The sequence below is a fragment of the Bos javanicus genome, chromosome 3 (genome assembly GCF_032452875.1).
Source record: "Bos javanicus breed banteng chromosome 3, ARS-OSU_banteng_1.0, whole genome shotgun sequence".
NCBI lineage: Eukaryota > Metazoa > Chordata > Mammalia > Artiodactyla > Bovidae > Bos > Bos javanicus.
The window spans coordinates 95,082,951-95,103,548 of NC_083870.1; the positions used below are offsets into that span (position 1 = coordinate 95,082,951).

The 20,598-nt window shown below is 36.0% G+C and overlaps 1 protein-coding gene across 10 annotated transcripts in view; it reads left to right on the plus strand.

Moving 5' to 3' along the window:
• Window positions 1-20,598, plus strand: part of EPS15 (epidermal growth factor receptor pathway substrate 15) — a 142,349-nt gene that overhangs the window by 47,626 nt on the left and 74,125 nt on the right. For 5 of the 10 annotated variants that reach the window (XM_061412004.1, XM_061412008.1, XM_061412005.1 and 2 more), the window contains 4 exons: window positions 8,349-8,438; window positions 9,400-9,545; window positions 11,198-11,354; window positions 15,495-15,580. In XM_061412004.1, the coding sequence (XP_061267988.1) occupies window positions 8,349-8,438; window positions 9,400-9,545; window positions 11,198-11,354; window positions 15,495-15,580 (479 nt within the window). Of the gene's footprint in view, window positions 1-8,348; window positions 8,550-9,399; window positions 9,546-11,197; window positions 11,355-15,494; window positions 15,581-20,598 lie in introns of all 10 variants that reach the window. The other 5 variants (XM_061412000.1, XM_061412009.1, XM_061412006.1 and 2 more) reach the window with 1 other exon arrangement.

Below are 20,598 nucleotides of genomic sequence, written 5' to 3' on the forward strand. Positions count from 1 at the left end.
TGATACCCATTTGCATGGAATACCTTTTTTTCATTCTCTCACTTTCAGTCTCTAGATCTGAAGTGAATCTCTTATAGACAGCATATATATATGGGTCTTGTTTTTGTATCCATTCAGTCAGTCTGTGTCTTTTGGATGGAGCATTTAATCTATTTTCACTTAAGGTAATTATTGCTATGTATGTTCTTATTGCTGTTTTTGTTCATTGTTTTGAATTTGTAGGTCTTTTTTCTTCCTTTCCTCTTTTGTTCACTTGTGATTTGATGACTTTAGTGTTGTGTTTGGATTCCTTTTTTTTTTGTTTGTGTATATATGTATTATAGATTTTTTTGGTTTGCAGTTCCCATAAGGTTTTGATATAGCAGTCTATATATATTTCCATGATTGTTTTAAGTTGCTGATCTCTTTAGTTCAAATGCATTTCAGATACCTTGCTTTTGTACTCTCATCACGATTTTTGGTTTAGATACCATATTTGTGTGTGGATGATTTCCCACCTTTACTCTAGGTTTGCCTTTACCAGTGAGCTTTCCCATTTTGTAATTTTCTTGTTTCTCATTGTGGCCTTTTCTTTTCCACCTGGAGAAGTTCCTTTAGCATTTGCCATAATGCTGGTTTGGTGGTACTAAATTCTTTTTTGCCTTTGCTTGTCTGTAAAGCTTTTGATTTCTCCATCAAATCTGAACAAGAGCCTTGCTGAGCAGAGTATTCTTGATTGTAGGCTTTTCCCTTTTATCTTTAAATGTATCATGCCACTCTCTTCTGTCTGTAAAGTTTCTGCTGAAAACTCAGCTGATAACTTTATGGAGATACCCTTGTATGTTATTTGTTGCTTTTCACTTGTTAGTTTTAATATTTTTTCTTTCTCTTTAATTTTTGTCAGTTTGATTACTATGTCCCAGCATGTTCCTCCTTTGGTTGATGCTGTATGGTACTCTCTGTGCTTCCTGGACTTGAGTGACTGCTTCCTTTCCCATGTTAGGGGAGTTTTCAGCTATTATCTCTGTAAATATTATCTTCTCAGGCCCTTTCTCTCTCTTCCTTCTGGTATCCCTATAATGCAAAGTTGCTGTGATTGACATTGTCCCAGAGGTTTCTTACACTGTCCTCGTTTCTTTTCAGTCTTTTTTCTTTATTCTGTTCCATGGCAGTGATTTCCAGTACTCTTTCAGCTCCCTTATCCATTCTTCTGCCTTATTTATTCTTATATTGATTCCTTCTAGTTTATTTTTTATTTCAGTTGTTGTATTCTTCAACTATCTTTGGTTGTTCTTTATTTTTTCTAATTATTTGTTAAAAACTTATTGTAACTTCTTGCTTTATGCTTTATTCTTTTCCCAAGTTCTTGGATCATCTTTGCGATCATTACTCTGAACTCTCTCTTGGGTAGATTGCCTATCTCCATGTCACTTAGTTATTTTTATGGAGTTTTATCTTGTTCCTTTGTCTGGAACATAATCCTCTGCCATCTCCTTTTGTCTAAAGTTCTATTTGTATTTTTATGTATGTGGAAAGTTAGTTATGTTTCTCGACATTGGAGAAGTGGCCTTCTGTAGAGGATGTCCTCTGTGTACCAGCCATATACTCCCCTCTCATCACAGTGGCCAGGAACCAGTTGGTCCCAGGGTAGGTTCTGACCTGTGTTTGCAGACTCAGTTGTGTAGGCTGTGGCACTGTATATTTCTTGCTTCTGGTGTTTGCCCCCTGCTGGGTGAGGCTGGTCAAGCTTCCTAGTGGTTAGGGGCAGGTTTCTGCCCACTGATGGGTGGAATTGATCTTGGCTCTTTGGTGTACAGTGCTATGTCAAGGAGTGTGTCTAGAGGTGGTTGTGGTCTCAGGAAGTCTTTAGGCTGCCTATCTTTTGGTGGATGGGACTGTGTTCCTTCCCTGTTGGTTGTTTGGCCAGAGGCATCCCAACACTGGAGCCTACAGGCTATTGGCTTGGTCAGGTCTTGGTGCTAATGTCCCAAGCAAGATATCCTCTGGATATATTTGTCACTAGCTTTTGCGTTCTAAGAGAGAGCCACACCCACCCCCTACTTTGGTGGGAGACCCTCCAAGACCAACAGGTAGGACTGGCCTAGGCTCCTATGAATTTACTGCTTTTCCTTGGTTCCTAGTGCACATGAGACCTTGGGTGCACCCTCCAAAAGTGTAGTCTCTGTTTCCCCCAGTCCTGTAGAGTAAGACTCGCTGACCTTCCAAGCCAGGGACTCTGGGGACTCCCCCTACTGATGCCAGACCCCCAGACCCGGGAGCCTAATGTGGGACTCAGAGCTCTCTCTCCTCGGGAGATCTTCTGCTATATGATTATATTCAGTTTGTGAGTCTCCCATCCAGAGGTGTGGGATTTGGTTATATAGCAGATGTGCCCCTCCTACCATCTTATTGTGATTTCCTTTTTGTCTTTGGATGTAGAATATTTTTTTTTTTTTTTGGTATGTTCCAGTCTTTTTTACTGATGATTGTTCAGTGGTTAGTTGTCATGTTGATGTTCCTGTGGAGGAGTAAGCTCAAGGTCTTCTATTCCAACATCTTGTCTTCTCTTCCTCACTGGGCACCCCAGCAGGAACAGAGCACGGAGGTCCTGAGAGCCCTGTTATCAAGTCTTCCTAATGCAACCTAGATACAGCCATCTTTGGCAAACCCTGAGAAAGTAGAGAGTAAACCACGTGAGAGTGTTCTGAAAAGGAAGGATCTGTGCTGCTATTTAAGGAAAAACCATCCCAGGTAAAAGTCTGCATGGCCCCTACTCAGATGTAAGGGTGCAGACTGGAGTGCTTTTCTCCTGCATATGTGGCCACATGCAGGCAATTGTTCCAGAGCCAAAGTGTGTTTTTATTTTTTGAATGGGAATAAATAAAAATGAAGTTCATAAGAAATTCTAATTTGGTTTGTTGAATTACAATATGGATTTTTAAAAACAATAACTTCTTATTTCATTAATGAACCAAAGTTTGGTTGAACCTGAGTCTTTATGTTCAAGACTTAAACTTTAAAATTTGTAACCAAACCAAATTCTTTCTTTCCTTTTATAGCATAGGTGGGATTTTGGGGTTGGTTTGCTTTTTTAATTAGAATAAATAAAGTTGAAGATAGTGAGATATTCTAACTTTCATAACTTCTGTTGTATGTAAACCTTTAATCAACAGTACTTATTTCTTTTCAAAGGTAAATGCTTTTCCTGTTCTCTGAAATCTAGTGCTTTAGTTAAAAATCCAGAATCTAGAGTATCTTGGTGGAGTTTTTCTTTTTTTCTTTTAACTAAATTTGTAAAGGTTAGGCCTTGGCATGCCTTGGGTGTTCTGGCCACAATTAAAATGACTTTGGAAAGTACTTTCAGGGATCATTTCTATTGTTCATAAAACGACTTTTGAGATGGGTGTGTACGTATTGTTGTTGTTGTTGTTCAGTTGCTAAGTCGTGTCTGACCCTTTGCAACCCCAGGAACTACAGCACACCAGGTTTCCCTGTCCTTCACTATCTCCCAGAGTTTATTCAGATTCATATCCATTGAGTTGATGATGCTCTCTGGCCATCTCATCCTCTACCACTGCCTTCTCCTTTTGCCCTTAATCTTTCCCAGCAGCAGGATCTTTTCAAATGAGTCAGCTCTTCACATTAAGTGGCCAGAGTATTGGAACTTCAGCTTCAGCACTCACCAGTCCCTCTAATGACTATTAGAGGCTTGATTTCATTTAGGAGTGACTGGTTTGATCTCTTTATAGTCCAAGGGACTCTTAAGAGTCTTCTCCAATACCACAATTCGAAAGCATCAGTTCCTCAGTGCCTCGCCATTTTTATGGGCCAACTCTCACATCCATAGCTGACTACTAGAAAAACCACAGCTTTGACCATATGGACCTTTGTCTGCAAAGTGATGTCTTTGCCTTTCAGTACACTGTCTAGGTTTATCATAGCTTTCCTTCTGCAGAGCAAGTGTCTCTTCATTTCATGGCTGCAGTGCCAGGCTGCAAAATAACTGCCGACGGTGACTGCAGTCATGTGTATATGTATACACACAAAAATAAGATGGCAAAAAATAATTTCTACATCCTTGAATGCAGATTTTTTAAAGGTCAATGACTATTACAAGTATTTTGTTTGCTCATGAATGAATTATATGACTAGAGTATAAGGATATTGGAAGTACACCTTCCTGAATTTTACTTCTGACTTACGTAGCTGAGGAGAATGTCTGATAGGGCATTAAGGGGACATTTTGTGAAAGAGTCAAATTTTCCTCTCTGGTATCTGTTTGAAAACTCAAAATACCATAATATATAAAACTGGGGGGCTTCCCTCGTGGTACAGAGAATAAGAACCTGCCTGCCATTACAGGGGATAACACAGGTTTGATCCCTTGTCCAAGAAGATTCCACATGTTGCAGAGTAACTAAATCCAGGTGCCACAGCTTGGGTCTTGCTACTGAGCCCACACTCTAGAACCCATGAGCTGCAACCACTGAGCCAGTGCGCCACAAATCCTGAAGTCCATGGGCTCCACATGCTGCACTACTGAGCCCATGTGCTGCAAAAGACCCAGCACAACCAAAAATAAAATAAATAAAAAATTATGATATTGGGAAATGACTAATAATTATGTTAAAGTTTATTGTTCCCTTTGTTGGAATGAGTTCTATCAGTGTGCAGTCCTATTTCTTTGTTTTATTGAGTCTGAAACCACGGTTTTTAAACTTAAAGTGAAGACCCTTAAATTTAATAATTTAATATTTGGTAAATGAGCTTATGCTTTATCATAGATTTTAGAGTTGAACAAGATCCTGTAAATTAGCTCCTCTAAGCAGATCGGTTAGTGACAGCGAGAACTGAACCTGGGCCTTCTAGATCATGCTGATTTTGATTTGTTTTTATGTTTATTAAATTTTAGAATGGCTTTAAAGTTGTAGGAAAGTTGTAGATAAAATACAGAGAATTCCTCAATACCCCTCACCCCACTTCTCTTACAATATTAACATATTACATTGTCATGGTACTTACGTCAAAACTAAAACCAACATTGGTACATTACTGTTAATTGAACTCTAGACCTTATTTGCATTTCACCAGTGTTTCCTTTCAGTCCTTGGATTCCGTCTAGGCTGCCACACTACATTTAATTGCCGTGTATTCTCAGTCTCTCTGGTCTTTGATAGTTTCTCAGTGTTTCCTTTTTTCCTATAACTTTTAACATTATCTAGGAGTACTAGCTAGGTATCTTGTGGAATGTCTTCCAACCTAGAAATAAGTGTTTTTCTCATAATTAGCCTGAGGGTATGAATTTTTGAAAAGAATACCACAGATGTAGAATACCTCTCTCATCACTTTTATTGGCAAGTGGGGCATGGGTACATGATGTCCACATGCCACCACTGGTAATATTAATCTTCATCACTTGGTTAAGGCTGTGTTTGCAAAGTTTCTCCACTGTAATTTCCCCCTTATCATTCTTTCCTCCTTGGAGAGAGAGACTTATGACTTTATATTCTTTTTATATATAAAAATATAATAATAATATAATTATTATTATTATATTTTTTGTAATATATTATAATAATATAAAAATTTATATTATTTTACTTTATATTCTGTCTTCCTATCTATTTATTCGTTTTTACATTCTTAAATTTTTCTGTTAGATAAGTTCTTAGATTGAAAGTGGTGAAATTTTTGTCAGTATTATTTGTTGGATCCTCATTATATGAAGAGTTTTTGGGACTTAGAGAATTATTAAGACTCTCTCTCAACTTGTTCACATTGCATTGAAATTTACTTTTCACATGTTTGCTCCTTCTGTTGGATTCTTAAAATGAAAGATCCCTTTACTTTTGTATTTGTAATGCCTAGCACAGTGTCTGGTGGCAAGAAACTTTTCAGTAAATGATTTATTGAACTAAATTGATGAGAGAAGCATGTATTACTTGGAAGACATAAAAAAACACCTGATATTTTCATCCTAGATTGCTGTTACTAGATGTTGGCAGTTCAGCTGATTGAGTAAACCAATGAGCAAACAGAACTCCTCAGGAAACTCCTAAAATACTGGTTCTCAAAGTATGGTCTCCCATAAATAACATCAGTGTCACCAGTTAACTTACTAGAAATGCAAATTCTCAGGCGTTAACCTCAGACTAATTGAATAAGAATCACTGGGGTTGGGTTGAAAAACCTGTGTTTTAACAAACCCTCCAGGTGTTTCTGGTGGCCACTAAATTTTGAGAAATACTCTCTAAAAGCATAGAGGATGAGAAAAATCAAAGAAAGTGAGCCACTAGTGGTAATTGACTGGAGCAGTGAAACTAAAGTACCCTCTTTTCCTGTTGTCTGTATCTCTGAGTAAGCTTAGGTTTATTTTTGATGCTTTTACCTTGAAATCATCAAAAAGATGTTTGAAATGCTTCTTAGTTAAGTGTCTCTCTAGCTGTGCAAATGCGTTTGCTAGTACCTAGAACTTGTCAGTTTAAAAACTAGTTGCTGGCCAGGTTTTGGGGGAAGGAGGTTTTGTTTTTTTGTGTGTGTGGGTTTTTTGTTTTTGACAAGTGTACATCATTTGATTCAGTTGCTGTTTTAGTTTCAATGATACACTTTGATTAAGATAAAGTACAATATAATAGGAAATCAAACATAATCATAACAGTATACCGTTCACTGTTTCAGTTTTATTTGGTGGAAAAAATTTTGACTTCAGTTGTCAGGAAAACTGTTTTCAAGGCAACATGAACTTAGCAATACTTTTTTTAACTTTAAAAAAATGTGTTGTCTATTGGCAGCAGATGGCTGACATAGCTTTTTTGCTTCAAGTGTCCACTTTTCCAGGAAATGACTCCCATCTGTACAAGAGGAATGCTGACCTTTAATGTGCATGTTATTCACTTCTTTTAACTCAGTGCCAAGCTAATATACTCACATATATTGTGAATTTGGTTGAAAGTATGTGCTAGCCAGATTGTTTTGTTTCTGGCGATTCAAGCTTTTGAAAATAGAAAGTTTGTGGGGTTTTTTTTTTTGTATTTTATAATTAAAAATAACTTTTAATAGGTAAAATAGTTTCATGGTTCATAAATCAGTTCAATATAAAAGGATATTCAGTGGAAAAAAATATCAGTCTCATCCTTGCCCTCAACTGCTCCATTTACACCTACTCTGTATATTCTTATGTATCCTGCCTTTGTTTATACTCCTAGAATTTCTTAATGCAAATTGAAACAAATTTGAGTAACTATTATCCTGTTACTGCAAAGATTATACACTATTATACATACACACTGTTCAACACTATACTTAATTTCATGTTAACATTGTATTTTGGATATCTTTTCACACACAGTGCTCCATGATTCTTTTTTCTGGTCAGCATTATTGAGGACTACTTTACATACAATGAATTGCATTCAATTTAAATATATAATTTGATGAGTTTTGACAATTGTATATTTCTGTGAAGGTACCACTGCAATTAAGATACAGAATATTTCCCATGGGTTTGGTGGTTTTTGTTTTTTTTTTAGGTTTGATAGTATTTCATTGTATGGATATACCAGTCTTTTAAACCAGTCTTCTGTTGATGAGCACTTAAGTGCCGGTACAAACAGTTCTTTAATTAATAACCTGTTTCATACAGCCTTTCCTATGTAGACAGGTAGAGAATATGTAAAGATAGATTCCCAGATACCAGATTGCTGAGCCAAATGGGAAGTCAATAATTTGGTGGATGTTGCCAGAATGCCTTGCAGTAGGCGTGGTACTAGTGTGAGCTTTGACTAGCAATGTACCAGAGTGTCTGTTGGCCCACTGTAGTTAACAAAATTGTGTTATGAAACTTTGGACTTATGTCGATAGATGGGAAAGGGTGTTTTCATATAGTTTTAACTTTCTGTTTCCTTGTGAGTGAAAGTGAGCATATTTTTGTAAGTTAAAGGATGGGCCTGGTATTTACTTTTCTACAAATTATCTGTTAATCCATCTTCCTACTGGATTTTGTGTGTTTTTTTTCTGTTAATTTGTAGGAATTCTTTATATATTAGGGAAGTTAGTTCTTTCTTTGCAAATATTTTTTCCCCCGGGTTGTTTTCATTTGACATTACAAGACTTTTAGTTGAAGGCTGTGTGTCCGAGTTTTTACTGCTTAGGATATCTTCCTAAAAGTTGCTTAGTTTTAATTTATTTCCTTTTATCCTTCCTTCCTTTCATCTCTCCCTTTTTTCCTCTTTCTTTCCTTCCCATCTTAATTTCTTAATAAAAGAATTTGAGGCAGCTTGAAGATGCTTTTTGTTGAACAAAAGTTAATTTGTGGGTGGATGTTGTTAAGTGGTTTTAATATATATGACTCTAGTTCATCTGTTTTGAAGGCCATGTTTTTGGTATACTGCGCACTGGAGAAAGAACCTGTGCCAATGTCCTTGCCTCCAGCCTTGGTGCCACCTTCTAAGAGGAAAACGGTCAGTATATCAGGCCCTGTGCGGTTGATCCCCTCTTCAGCATCAGCCAAGGAATCTTACCACTCCTTCCCACCAGTAGGCATTTTACCTACCAAAGCACCGTTAAGACAGGTATAGATTTATCATTGTTAAAGGACTTTTTTAAAAAACAAAGTGCATGGCATTTAGCAACTGATCGCTTGATGAAGATAGAAGAAACAATCAAAAGGATCAAACTTCAGGGCTCCCTCCAGTTGAACTTGTCTAATGGGATGTCCTAGAGAAGACAGATAATGCTCTTCTGTATTTGGCCTTACTTAGGTCATATGGATGTTTTGTTGGCTTTGCCTTGATCTACCTGGAATTCAAGTTGGAGATAGAAAATACACTGTGTTAATCTGGCATGCTTGCCCTGGCATAGTTATTAGATGTTTTTTTTGTTTAATCTCAAGTTAACTCTTGATTCTTTGGGGTCAAATTATCCAGTTTTGTGTTGTCCAAGGCCTTTTTTTCCTGTAGCCAGCTTCTTGTTAGGTTGAGTGAGGGAAAATAATGACAGAATATGCAAATCAGCCACCTGATTCTTAACTGTTCGGCTATAGTTAAGAATGCCGAATGAAACTGTAAAAAAATGGAGATTTAGAATTATCTGAGTCTTTTATTTATACAAACTCTCCCAGTTACATATATTAATGTGGTCAAGTCAAGAGTTAACTGTGCTTGAATTTACTCTTTATTAAAACAAAATAAAATGGGCATCTGTAAATATAGGCCCTGTGGCTAACCTATATTTTTTTTCTGTAATTTTCTCTTCATCACAGCATTTCAGTTGGGGTGTGATGGAAGTGACACACTGTTGCTATAGTTAGTGGGATAGAGTTGCTGAGAATTTGTGACAGATACTGTCATGACTTGAAAGGGGACACTTGAAAGTTTGTTTCATTTTGGCAGAAATATATATATATGTATTTTTTTCCTGTAGTGGATTGTATCCCCTGCAGAAAAAGCTAAATATGATGAAATCTTCTTGAAAACTGATAAAGATATGGATGGATTTGTGTCAGGATTGGAAGTCCGTGAAATCTTCCTGAAGACAGGCTTACCTTCTGCCTTACTAGCCCATATTTGGTAAGACTTTAAGCTGATTTAAAAAACAAATAATGGTTTTGTATCAGCTCTACTTTTGTATATTCTTATTAATATTTTTAGGCATTAGTAAGTAGGACAGTTTTTGTTTTAGAACTTTGTAGTAAAACTTTTGTCTGATGATTTTTTTATTAATAAATTTATTTTTTAATTGGAGAATTGCTTTACAGTGTTGCATTGGTTTCTGCCATAGGACAGCGCAAATCAGCCATAATTATACATATATCCCCTCCCTCTTGATGATTTCTTCTGAGTAGTGGACAAAAGCTTGAGGATAGGTTACCTATAATTTTATGAGGTTGACAGTGTCAGTTATTAGAATGTTAAAATCCAGCATTGGTTTATATCAACTATTAAACTTCAGTTTTTAAAGGACAATCCAAAATTCTGAAATTTAAACAGTATTAAAAAGCAGGATCTTGAAAGCATTATTGTATAATTCTGTAGGATTATATGTATACTTATATCTTTACATGGGAACTACACACTTGGTCTTTAAAAGTGACAAACTTTAGCATCTTTAGTGAATTTCACATTAAATGAGATAATATATAATGAAAATGCTTTATAGTGTGCCTGCTGCCAATCTGTCTCATTATACTGAGGTTAGTTATCATGAGATTCCAAGGGGCAGACATCAAAAATGGTACCACATAGTTGCAAAAAGGAACATAGAAAAGAACAAAGGACAGTAGATCTGCCTTAAAAAGAATAAGAACTCAAGACTGGAAAAGATTAAATACATATAACTAATGTTAGCTTTCACTTTCTAGTGCCTAGGCTGAATAAGTGGCAGCTGTCATGGGCTTCCCATTATGCCCAAACTTCTTATGTACTTTGTCTTTAATTCTCACAGTAACTTTGCAAGATGGATGTTATCTCCACTTTGTAGATAAAGAAACTTAGGCTTGGAGAGGTTAAAAAATATGGCCAACTTCCCAAGAAGAAATAAGTAGAAAAGCAGAATTCAAGGTTTCTTTGACACCATAGTCTTTTTGTTAGGCCATGTTGGTTTTCAGTGAATCATTCAGATCAGAACTTTAGAAAGCTGAGTTTAAAAAAATAGAAAGAAAAAGGAAAAAGCAAATAGAATAAAACATTGCTGTTTCTCTTCAAGTGATTTTGTAAAGGTTTCCAGATTGCTGCCTTCTTTCCACACGTGATCTCCATTTGTAGCTGTTGTTTTTCTTTGACTTGGGGATCCTTATATCCTCCTGCTTCAAAAGTTGCAGGAAACAAGCTGACACAGGGTATTTTGCTTGTTTTATAATCATTCTAATGCCATGAATGAACCAAATTTGTCAAAACTTTAGGCTTTATTTAACATCTTTTAATGTTTAAAATGTCGGGAGCAGAGAATATTGGCCCACCACAACTTTTACTCTATAGTGATTCTGGAAATCAATTAGAAAGCACAGAGCAAACCCAAGTTACACACCCCCCATTTTATTAATAGCTAATATCTCTCTTCTAACATGTTAGTGAGTTTTGGGCTAGCCATGAGTTGGTGTGACTTTCTTTTTTAACTCAAATGATGATTATTTTAGAGCTACATAGTCATATTAATTTTCCTCTGGATTTTTAGAATGTTACTTGTGGCATTTGTATACTGTTCATTTTGTTTATTTGCACAGGGCATTATGTGACACAAAGAACTGTGGGAAGCTTTCAAAAGATCAATTTGCCTTGGCTTTTCACTTAATCAATCAGAAGTTAATAAAGGGCATTGATCCTCCTCACATTCTTACTCCTGAGATGATCCCACCATCAGATAGGGCCACTTTACAAAAGGTAAGACAACTTAAAACCTTAATGCAGTTAACAGAAAGAAACAAATGCTATGTCAGATGACAAACTCAATTTGTATGGAATAGTGGAGAAAATGTATCTGGCTAGAAACAGAGCAGTATACTGTTTGTAGTTTAATTTGTATCTATAAATATGTTCAGTGCCTTGTATGATATCCTTGGGCTATAGCTCATTTTCCCCACCATTCATTACATGTATGGCAACCATGTTTTCCAGTCTGAAAACTGGGAAAACTTGATCTTGTTTTTCCCCTCATGGATTTGTGAATTAATTTTTATTAATAGAGTGTTGATTTTAAATGAAACCTATAAGAATTATTATGTTTTATTTGATAATTCACACTTGGAGAAAGCAATAAAAATTTGAAAATAACACCTAAGAGATTATGATTACTTGTTGTTGATTTTACATGAAAAGAAAAACTTTTTGAGGAAAAAACCTATGTGGTTTTTGCCATATGGATGACCTCTATTCCTGAACATACAACCACATTTCATATCTGAATAGTTAGAAACAGGTTTCAGCTACTTTTGGTTCTGGCCAGTAGTGGGGATTTTCAAAACTACATGTTTTAGTAATATTGTATCTTAATTTTTCTTTTCTCGTCTAGAAACACTTCCTAATATTATGGTTTATAATACCTTGGCCTTGTAATAGAGCTTTAAAAGAGCCTGCCTACTCTAGTGGCTATTTGCCTTAAAACTATGAACTTCATATCTTTAAATTTCTTGTGACCTACAAAGTAACCATGACTGTAGTGATTCTTTGAAGTTATATATATAGGAGTTGTCACATATTTGATATGAGGAGAGTTCTCTTTAAAATGTCAGTAGACTATTTTGGTTTTGCATTAATTTTGTTGCATAGGTTAAAAAATCCCATTTTAACAAATCGGATAAATCAAAATTGGATTATTTTCTCTAACTCAACTAAATGGAAATTTATAGCCATTAAGTACAGAAGTTAATGTGTAAGAGTTTTTATTCTTATTTTCAAGAAAAGTAACTGTTTGATAATCTGCTTTGTCAGTGTTTAGGGAGAGGAGCATTTTGTGAATTTTTGAGATTTATTTTGATGTAGGACATGGAGCCCCTAAGTTGTAGAGAAGGCTAAAAGTGATGCCACCTGGAAAGATAAAGATTACAAACTTGTATTTATTCCCCCTGCTATAACTGTACCTCAGTTATGGAATGCTGTGTTGTTTCATCTTCTTTCACCTATATAGACTGCTTTTTTCCCTTGCCCTCTTCATTTTATACTCACTGAATCTCCCACCAACACAGAATACACATACAGCAGAACTTTCTGAAGCAAATTATGTTTGTTCATCAAAGGCTCTAATTAGTAGACACTTTGAGTTGCATCTGCTGTACAGAATTTTCAGTTTTGTAGATTTAGTAAAGTCTATTCACTAGAGCACAGGTACTTCTATGTGAGATATCAGTATTCATTAAAATGGGATTTTATCACTGTTGTCTTACCTATAACCAATAATTTTAACCTTAAAAATTAAAATTTGCATTTGTTTTGTCATTCAAATAATCTATTTTCTCTTTATAATCTAATTTTTTTAGAACTGCATTTTTGCAGCTTTGACTAATCCTTTTTTGAACGTTGCTTTCCTTTCTGTGTTTTTTCTAGTTTGGACTATTTTTTCCATTCTGCAGCACTCTGCTTTTCGCCTTTCTTGTACTGTCAGTTTCTTAACTCTACTCTCTCAAGGTTAGAGCTTTACTTTATGCCTTTTTTAGCATTACAGGTTTTGGTTTACAAGATACATTTTGAAATTAGAGGTTTTTTTATGCAGTTAAGTTAATGCAGAGAAAATACCTAAACAGCATGCTTTTGTCACATGTCTGTCACTTGGTCCTTGTGTGCATTTTAACTTACCTTCCTTAGGCTCTCTGATCCACTTAGAATCACCAAAGTGGAACTTTTCTGTAATGCACAAAACAGGGTGAGAGAAAGTATTCTGTGACAAGGGAACATAAAAAAGTACATTTTTCTTATTATGCCTTATATACTGTTAGCTGTACCTTTCCATGCTTCCTGGTTGAATGTCATTTTATTGCTCTGGAATGGGAGTTTAATTTTTGTGTCAGTAATTGACGCACACAAGCACACTAATCTGTACCAACTAAGTAATCTTCATTCTGGAGTCATCTGTGGTATCACTTTGTAACTTGCTTGAAGTTAAACTTATTTATCTCACTCTTACTTGATGATATTTTTAATAGTGAAAGACTGTCAAATGTGAGTCACTTTTTTTGAGTTAGAGTGATAAGAAGAGGTGTGGGAGTCATGAGTTTCTTGGTTTGCTTGCACCTCTGATAGCAAAAAGCTACCTCTCAGTAGCTTTTAGGTGATGTAAGTTACTTTTGGTGATGAAAGTGAGACTAAATGCTTATTTTTCATTTTGTTCACCTTTCAAATTGTCTGGCCAGGCTTAGTTCATAAGTTAAAATCCTGGTAAATAGTTGTCACATTCAGAAACTCACTTTAAAATTTCTAATTTAATATGGAATGGTAAGGGTCTGTGTATTAGTGAAACATGTAGTAAAACACTGTAAGAGGTACATAGGTACATTTGGTACAGATCTGTAATATAAAATTGAGACTAGCATTAATTGAATCCTAATTGATCCTAATTTTGGTGTTGATGATCAAAACAAAGCACATGAAGACTGTTACGCAGTGTAGCGTAAAGAAGTATAGAAATGATTATTTGCCACATTTTATGGATGTATCTGTTTATTGGGTTGGCTTTTAGGGTAATAGTTTTATTTAAATTGTCTTAGTTTGCAGGTGCTAAGGGGCATAATGTGAAATAGCACTTGAATTTAATTAGAAAGTCTCTTGACAATATTGCCTATTAGCTGGGTTCACCTTTAAGCAAGTCCTTTAGTATGTTTCCTTAATTCTAAAATGAGATTTATAATAATACCTGCCTTACCTACAGCGCTACAGTTTTCAGATTACTACTTAAGTTATTTGTAAACCTTTATAATTATAAGCAGATAGGATATTGTGAACTTCCAGATTTCTTCTTCTGTTGTGCAAGTTGGTGACATACATTAAGTTCATAGCAGCATAATAGTAAGTTTTGTGTTCTGCTAATAAGGTCCTCAATATATCTTAGTTTTACATGTTTAAATCTCAGTTTTAACATATCCTAATGGTGATCATCCCATTATTTGTCAATCTGCTTGTAGCATAGGGTATAGGTCAAGTGTTTGAAGGAACAATTATCTTTTCTCCCTGACTTCAGCTGGTTATGTAAGGGGACAAAAATGGTTCACAAAGGAAATTGAGCCAGAGTGGAAGCAAGTCATTGCGAGGCTTTCTATCTTTAAAGAGCATTTTCTGAAGTTAATTATAATAGCTTACATTTATAAAATATCATAAACTTTGTAGAATGATTTCATATGCAATATTTAATTTTTGAAGTGGGCAGGCAAGAGATTATTTCCCTGTTTTACAGTGAAATCATGCAGCTAGTAAAATAGCAGGACCCAGAATAAATCAGCTGGGTTTTCTAAATACAAATACCATTCAGAGACTAGTTCTGATATCTTCATTATCAAAAGAAAATCTTATGTAAATTATATCATATGAAGATAGTTTCATGTATGGTGATATTAACATTTACTGTGGAATATGCTGGGTGGTTGGCTTTAGTTTAAATAGAGGAGATGCTGAAAGTATTTAAGGAAAGTAAATATTTGTTTAATTAAATAAAATCAACCATCATTTGTTTGATACAAATACAAATAAATCACCATTCATCTCCCCAAGAAATTTATGCTTCAGTGGAGGAATTAGTTTATAAATCTGTTATCTTCTTTATTGCAGTGTTCTAGACAGGCTAAGATAAGTGATGAAGACAATGAGATCTCAAGTGGTGGTATATATTATAGAACAACAGCTTTTAAAGAGTTTAAGGGCATATGTCTGTATGTATGTGTGTGAAATTACACTAGATACGATAGTTTTCTTAAGTGAGTTAAAGTGTTAGTAATACCATAAAACATGTATCTATATAGTACTTTTAAACATTTTTAATGCTTTTCCACGTGCAATTTTATAGTAATAATGTTGTAATTGTGAACTCTTTGTTTTTAGAACATCATAGGATCAAGTCCTGTTGCAGATTTCTCTGCTATTAAGGAGCTAGATACCCTTAACAATGAAATAGTTGACCTACAGAGGTATGTAAAGTAAAATTATACCTGACTATATAAATACACACACACTCTTTTCTGTTTCTAATGTAAATCTTGGTAAATACTAGTTTATTTGGTTAAGTACTATAGTTCTTAAAATGGGAATCAGTGTACTTTATTAAATCTAAGGCAACCTTTAATTGCAGGATGTACTATTTTCTTGTGTAGCACTGAATAAAGAAAAAGTCACTTCCAAATAAATAATGGCCTTCCATCAACTATAAGGTACTATTTGATTATGGACAGTGAAATAAGTATGTCTTAAAAATTTATTTAAATTTTTTTTTTGGAAGTATGATTTACAATGTTGTGTTAGTTTCAGGTGTATAGCAAAATGATCCTTTTATACATATATATTCCTTTTATATATATACACACACATATATATATACATATATAGGTATATATACATACATATACTTGTTCTTTTTCAAATTCTTTTCCCTTATAAGTTATTATAAAATATTGAGTATAGTTTCCTATGCTATACAGTAGATCCTTGTTGATTTTCTATTTTATTTATAATAGTGTATATATGTTAATCCCAAACTCCTAACTTTGTTCCTCCCTTTCCCTTGAAGTAATTTTTCCTCCAGCTTTAGGCATTTGAACAACACATTCAGTTCAGTTCAGTTCAGTTGCTCAGTCATGTTCGACTCTTTGTGATCCCATGAATTGCAGCACGCCAGGCCTCCCTGTCCATCACCAACTCCCGTAGTTCACCCAAACTCACGTCCATCGAGTTGGTGATGCCATCCAGCCATCTCATCCTCTGTCGTCCCCTTCTCCTCCTGCCCCCAATCCCTCCCAGCATCAGAGTCTTTTCCAATGAGTCAGCTCTTCTCATGAGGTGGCCAAAGTATTGGAGTTTCAGCTTTAGCATCAGTCCTTCCAAAGAACACTTAGGACTGATCTCCTTTAGGATGGAATAACACATTAGGAAAACATTATTTAATACATTTTATTGAAGGAATTTTATATGCAGACACCATACCAAGAGCTTTTGTAACTGTTGCCTTATTTGGTCCTCACAAAACCTTTGTAACTTGAGATAGATATTAGTGTTCTGTTTTACAGGCACAGAGTTAAGATGCTTAGAGAGGTTATTTTACCAAAAGTCATACAAACCTATAAGCGGTAGAATTAATACCTGATCTCAAGACTACTAGAGTTGGAGTTGAATTTTCTTTCTTATCCACATGTACTGTGTAGAAATGGACTTGAATGCAATTAGATTTGAATCTAAATATAGCAGGTACTCTTGGTTAATCTCCTTGTGCCTAGAAACTTTTATAGTAATGCATATTGTAAAAATGACTTCCTAAAATGTCTTTTTAAAAAGTGAGGGCTTCCCTGGTGGCTCATTGGTAAAGAATCTGCCTGCTAATGTGGGAAACATGGGTTGAATCCATGATCTGGAAAGACCCCACATGCTGCAGAGCAACAAAACCCATGTGCCACAACTTTAGAGCCTGTGCTTTACAGCCTGGGAGCTACAACTACTGAGCCCATGGGCCACGACTACTGAAGCCCCCTTACCCTAGAGCTTGTGCTCGACAGCAAGAGATGCCACCTCAATGAGAAGCCCATGCACTGCAACTAGAGACTGGCTCCTGCTTGCCTCAACTAAAGAAAAGCCCGCGCAACAACAAAAGGTCCATCATAGCCCAAAATAAAAAATAAATGAATAAAATTATAATTTTTAAAAAAGTGAGACCTCTTTTCCTTCTATAGGGCATTGGATTTAAATATCATTTTACTTACACAAACTTTTTTTTTAACCTTCACAACACTTTAAAGCAGATAATGGCTGATACTTTTATTTTGTTGATGATATTGAGACAAGGGAATTAAATGATGCAGCTGGGCTATATGGAAAGAACTTGGGAAAGATCTTTCCTCATCCATGAGTCTGCATTGAAATTATTGTAGAGAAAGTTATGATTTTTTACAGTTGTAAAAAAAGTATTCAACCCAGGCTGAATAAGTGAGAGTGAATTTATTCACTGAGGCCTCTTAGAGGTAGGGATAGCTTAAAGCATAGCTTTGCACTGGGGCTAAAATGATATAATCAGTTCTCTTGCTCTCTCCATTTCCTGTTTCCACTTTCACTAGGTGGTTCCATCCTCAGGTAGACTTTCCTATTATGTTGTCGGGGGGTTATTGCACATCTGAGTTTCATGTACCTATTATTTCAAATCTAGTGAAGTTACTGTCTTCTGGCAGTTCCTGCAAAAGCCCTAAGAGTCAATCTGATTGGACTGGTGTAGGGTTATACTGAAACAGTCAGTGGCCAGGGATGTACTGTTTGCTCATGTGTCATGAACTGTCTCCTGAAGGGGTGGGGGTAATTTGCCACTGAGACCAAATGGAGGAGGGCATATCCCCACATGAAAATTCTGCTGGAAGGAGGGATGAATTCTGGGAGTGAATGTCTATAGAAGGCAGTATAGTTTCAAATCCACAGTAATGTCAGTGTTTGCCCTTAGTATCATCTACCTCTTTGAACAGAATGTCTTGACATTTTATAAACTTAGTCTGGGTACCTTCTTAAAAAAATGTTCTCTATTTGATAAATAATTGTTTTAATTGATGAAAATATATTTTAAAAACATTGGTTTTTCAAATGCATAGCAAATACTCAGCATAATACTAAATAAAAACAGTATTTTCCCATTCAGTTTTACCTTAAAAAATTTTTTTTTAATTTTTAAATGGAGAATAATTGCTTTACAATGTTGTGTTGGTTTCTGCCATATGTCAACATGAATCAGCCATAGATACATATATGTTGCCTCCCTCTGGACCTCCCTCCCACCTTCAACCCCATCCCACCCCTCTAGGTTGTCACAGAGCACTGGGAGGAGCTCCCTGTGTCATATAGCAAATTCCCACTGGCTGTCTGTTTTACATTTGGTACTGTATATGTTTCAATACTACTCTCTCAATTTGTCCCACCCTCTTCTTCCCCCACTGTGCCCACAAGTCTGTTCTCTGTGTTTGCATCTCTGTTGTTGCTCTGCAAATAGGTTCGTCAGTACTCTTTCTAGATTCCAGATATATGCAATAATATACGATATTTGTTTTCCTTTTTATGACTTAACTTCACTTTGTATAACAGGCTCTAGGTTCATCCACTTCACTAGAACTGACTTTAAAATATTCCTTTTTATGGCTAATATTCCATTATATATCTATGTACCACAACTTCTTTATCCATTCCTCTGTCAATGGACATCTAGGTTGCTTCCATGTCTTAGCTATTGTAAATAGTACTGCAGTGAACATTGGGGTATATGTGTCTTTTTGAATTGTGGTTTTCTCAGAGTATATGCCCAGTAGTGGGGTTGCTGGGTCATATGATAGTTTTATTCCTAGTTTTTTGAGAAATCTCCATGCTATTCTCCATAGTGCCTCTAGCAGTTTATATTCCTACCACTGTGCAAGAGGGTTCCCTATTTTCCACATCCTCTCTAGCAGTTATTTTTTGCAAATATTTTGATGATGGCAGTTCTAACCAGTGTGAGGTGATACCTCATTGTAGTTTTGATTTGCATTTCTCTAATAAACAATTTTGAATATCTTTTCAAGTGTCTATTAGCCATCTGTATGTCTTCTTTGGAGAAATGTCTGTTTAGATCTTCCTCCCATTTTTTGATTGGGTAGTTTGATTTTCCTATATTGAGCTTCACGAGCTGCTTGTATATTTTGGAGAGTAATCCTTTGTCAGTTGCTTCATTTGCAGTTCTCCCATTCTGAGAGTTGTCTTTTCATCTTGTTAATGGTTTTCTTTGTTGTGCAGAAGCTTTTAAGTTTAATTAGGTCCCACTTGTTTATATTTGTTTTTATTTACATTACTCTAGGAGGTGGGTCACAGAGGATCTTGCTATGATTTATGTCATAGAATCTTTTGCCTATGTTTTCCTCTAAGAGTTTTATAGCTTTTGGTCTTAAATTTAGGTTTTTTATCCATTTTGAGTTTATCTTTGTGTATGGTATTAGGAAGTATTCTAATTTCATTCTTTTACACATAGCTGCCAGTTTTCTTAGCACCACTTACTGAAGAGACTTATGTTCTCCATTGTATATTCTTGCCTCCTTTGTCAAAAATAAGGTGCCCATAGACACATGGGTTTATTTCTGGGCTTTCTATCTTGTTCCATTGGTCTATATTTCTGTTTTTGTGCCAGTACCATACTGTCTTGATGACTGTAGCTTTGCAGTATAGTCTGAAGTCAGGAAGGTCTATTCCACCAGCTCCTCTTTCTTTCTCAAGATCACTTTGATTTGTTTTGGGGACAGCTCAGACTCTAATCTGGCCCTGCTCCTGTGTGTTCTTGCCTCCAGTGTCCATAGCTGCTAGAGCTAGGCTTTTTTTTTTTTTTTTTTAAAGGCATTTTCTTTTTTGGGAACACTCATTGTCCTTTTTTATATACCATAGACACAGAGTCTATGCAGTTGATCGTGTGGACTTAGTCTGCAGCTTATACAGCTGGTGGAAAGGTTTTTGATCCTCTTCCTTAGCCATTCTGCCCCTTGAGCTCAATTGTGTTTTTATCCTTACCTCTGCATGTGGGTCGTCCATGGGAATTTGCTCCTGAGGCTGCCCTGGAGGACTCAGGTCTGCACCGGTGAGGACTGGGCATGGAGATGTCATGGCTGTTTGATTCACAAGAACCCTGGAAGCTCATGGACACCAGTAACCACAGGCTAAAGAGATACGGCACCGTTAGGGTTTTTTCCTAGCATCTGGCTGCTCTGCCCCAGTGAGGACCGAATGTGGAGGTGGCATGGCTGCTTGGATTACAGGGACTGTAGTGATGCCAGGTGTGCAGTGAAGCCCATTGCCACAGGCATGGAAAATACGGTGCTTTTAGAATCCTTTTCTAACCTCTGGCAGCTGGTGTTCAAAGGCCTGTCTGGCTGGTCCTTCCCTATTGCTCAGTGTGTCTGGCACCCTTAGGACCACCGTCTCAGTGGTCTTTGTCTATTGGTCAGCTGCC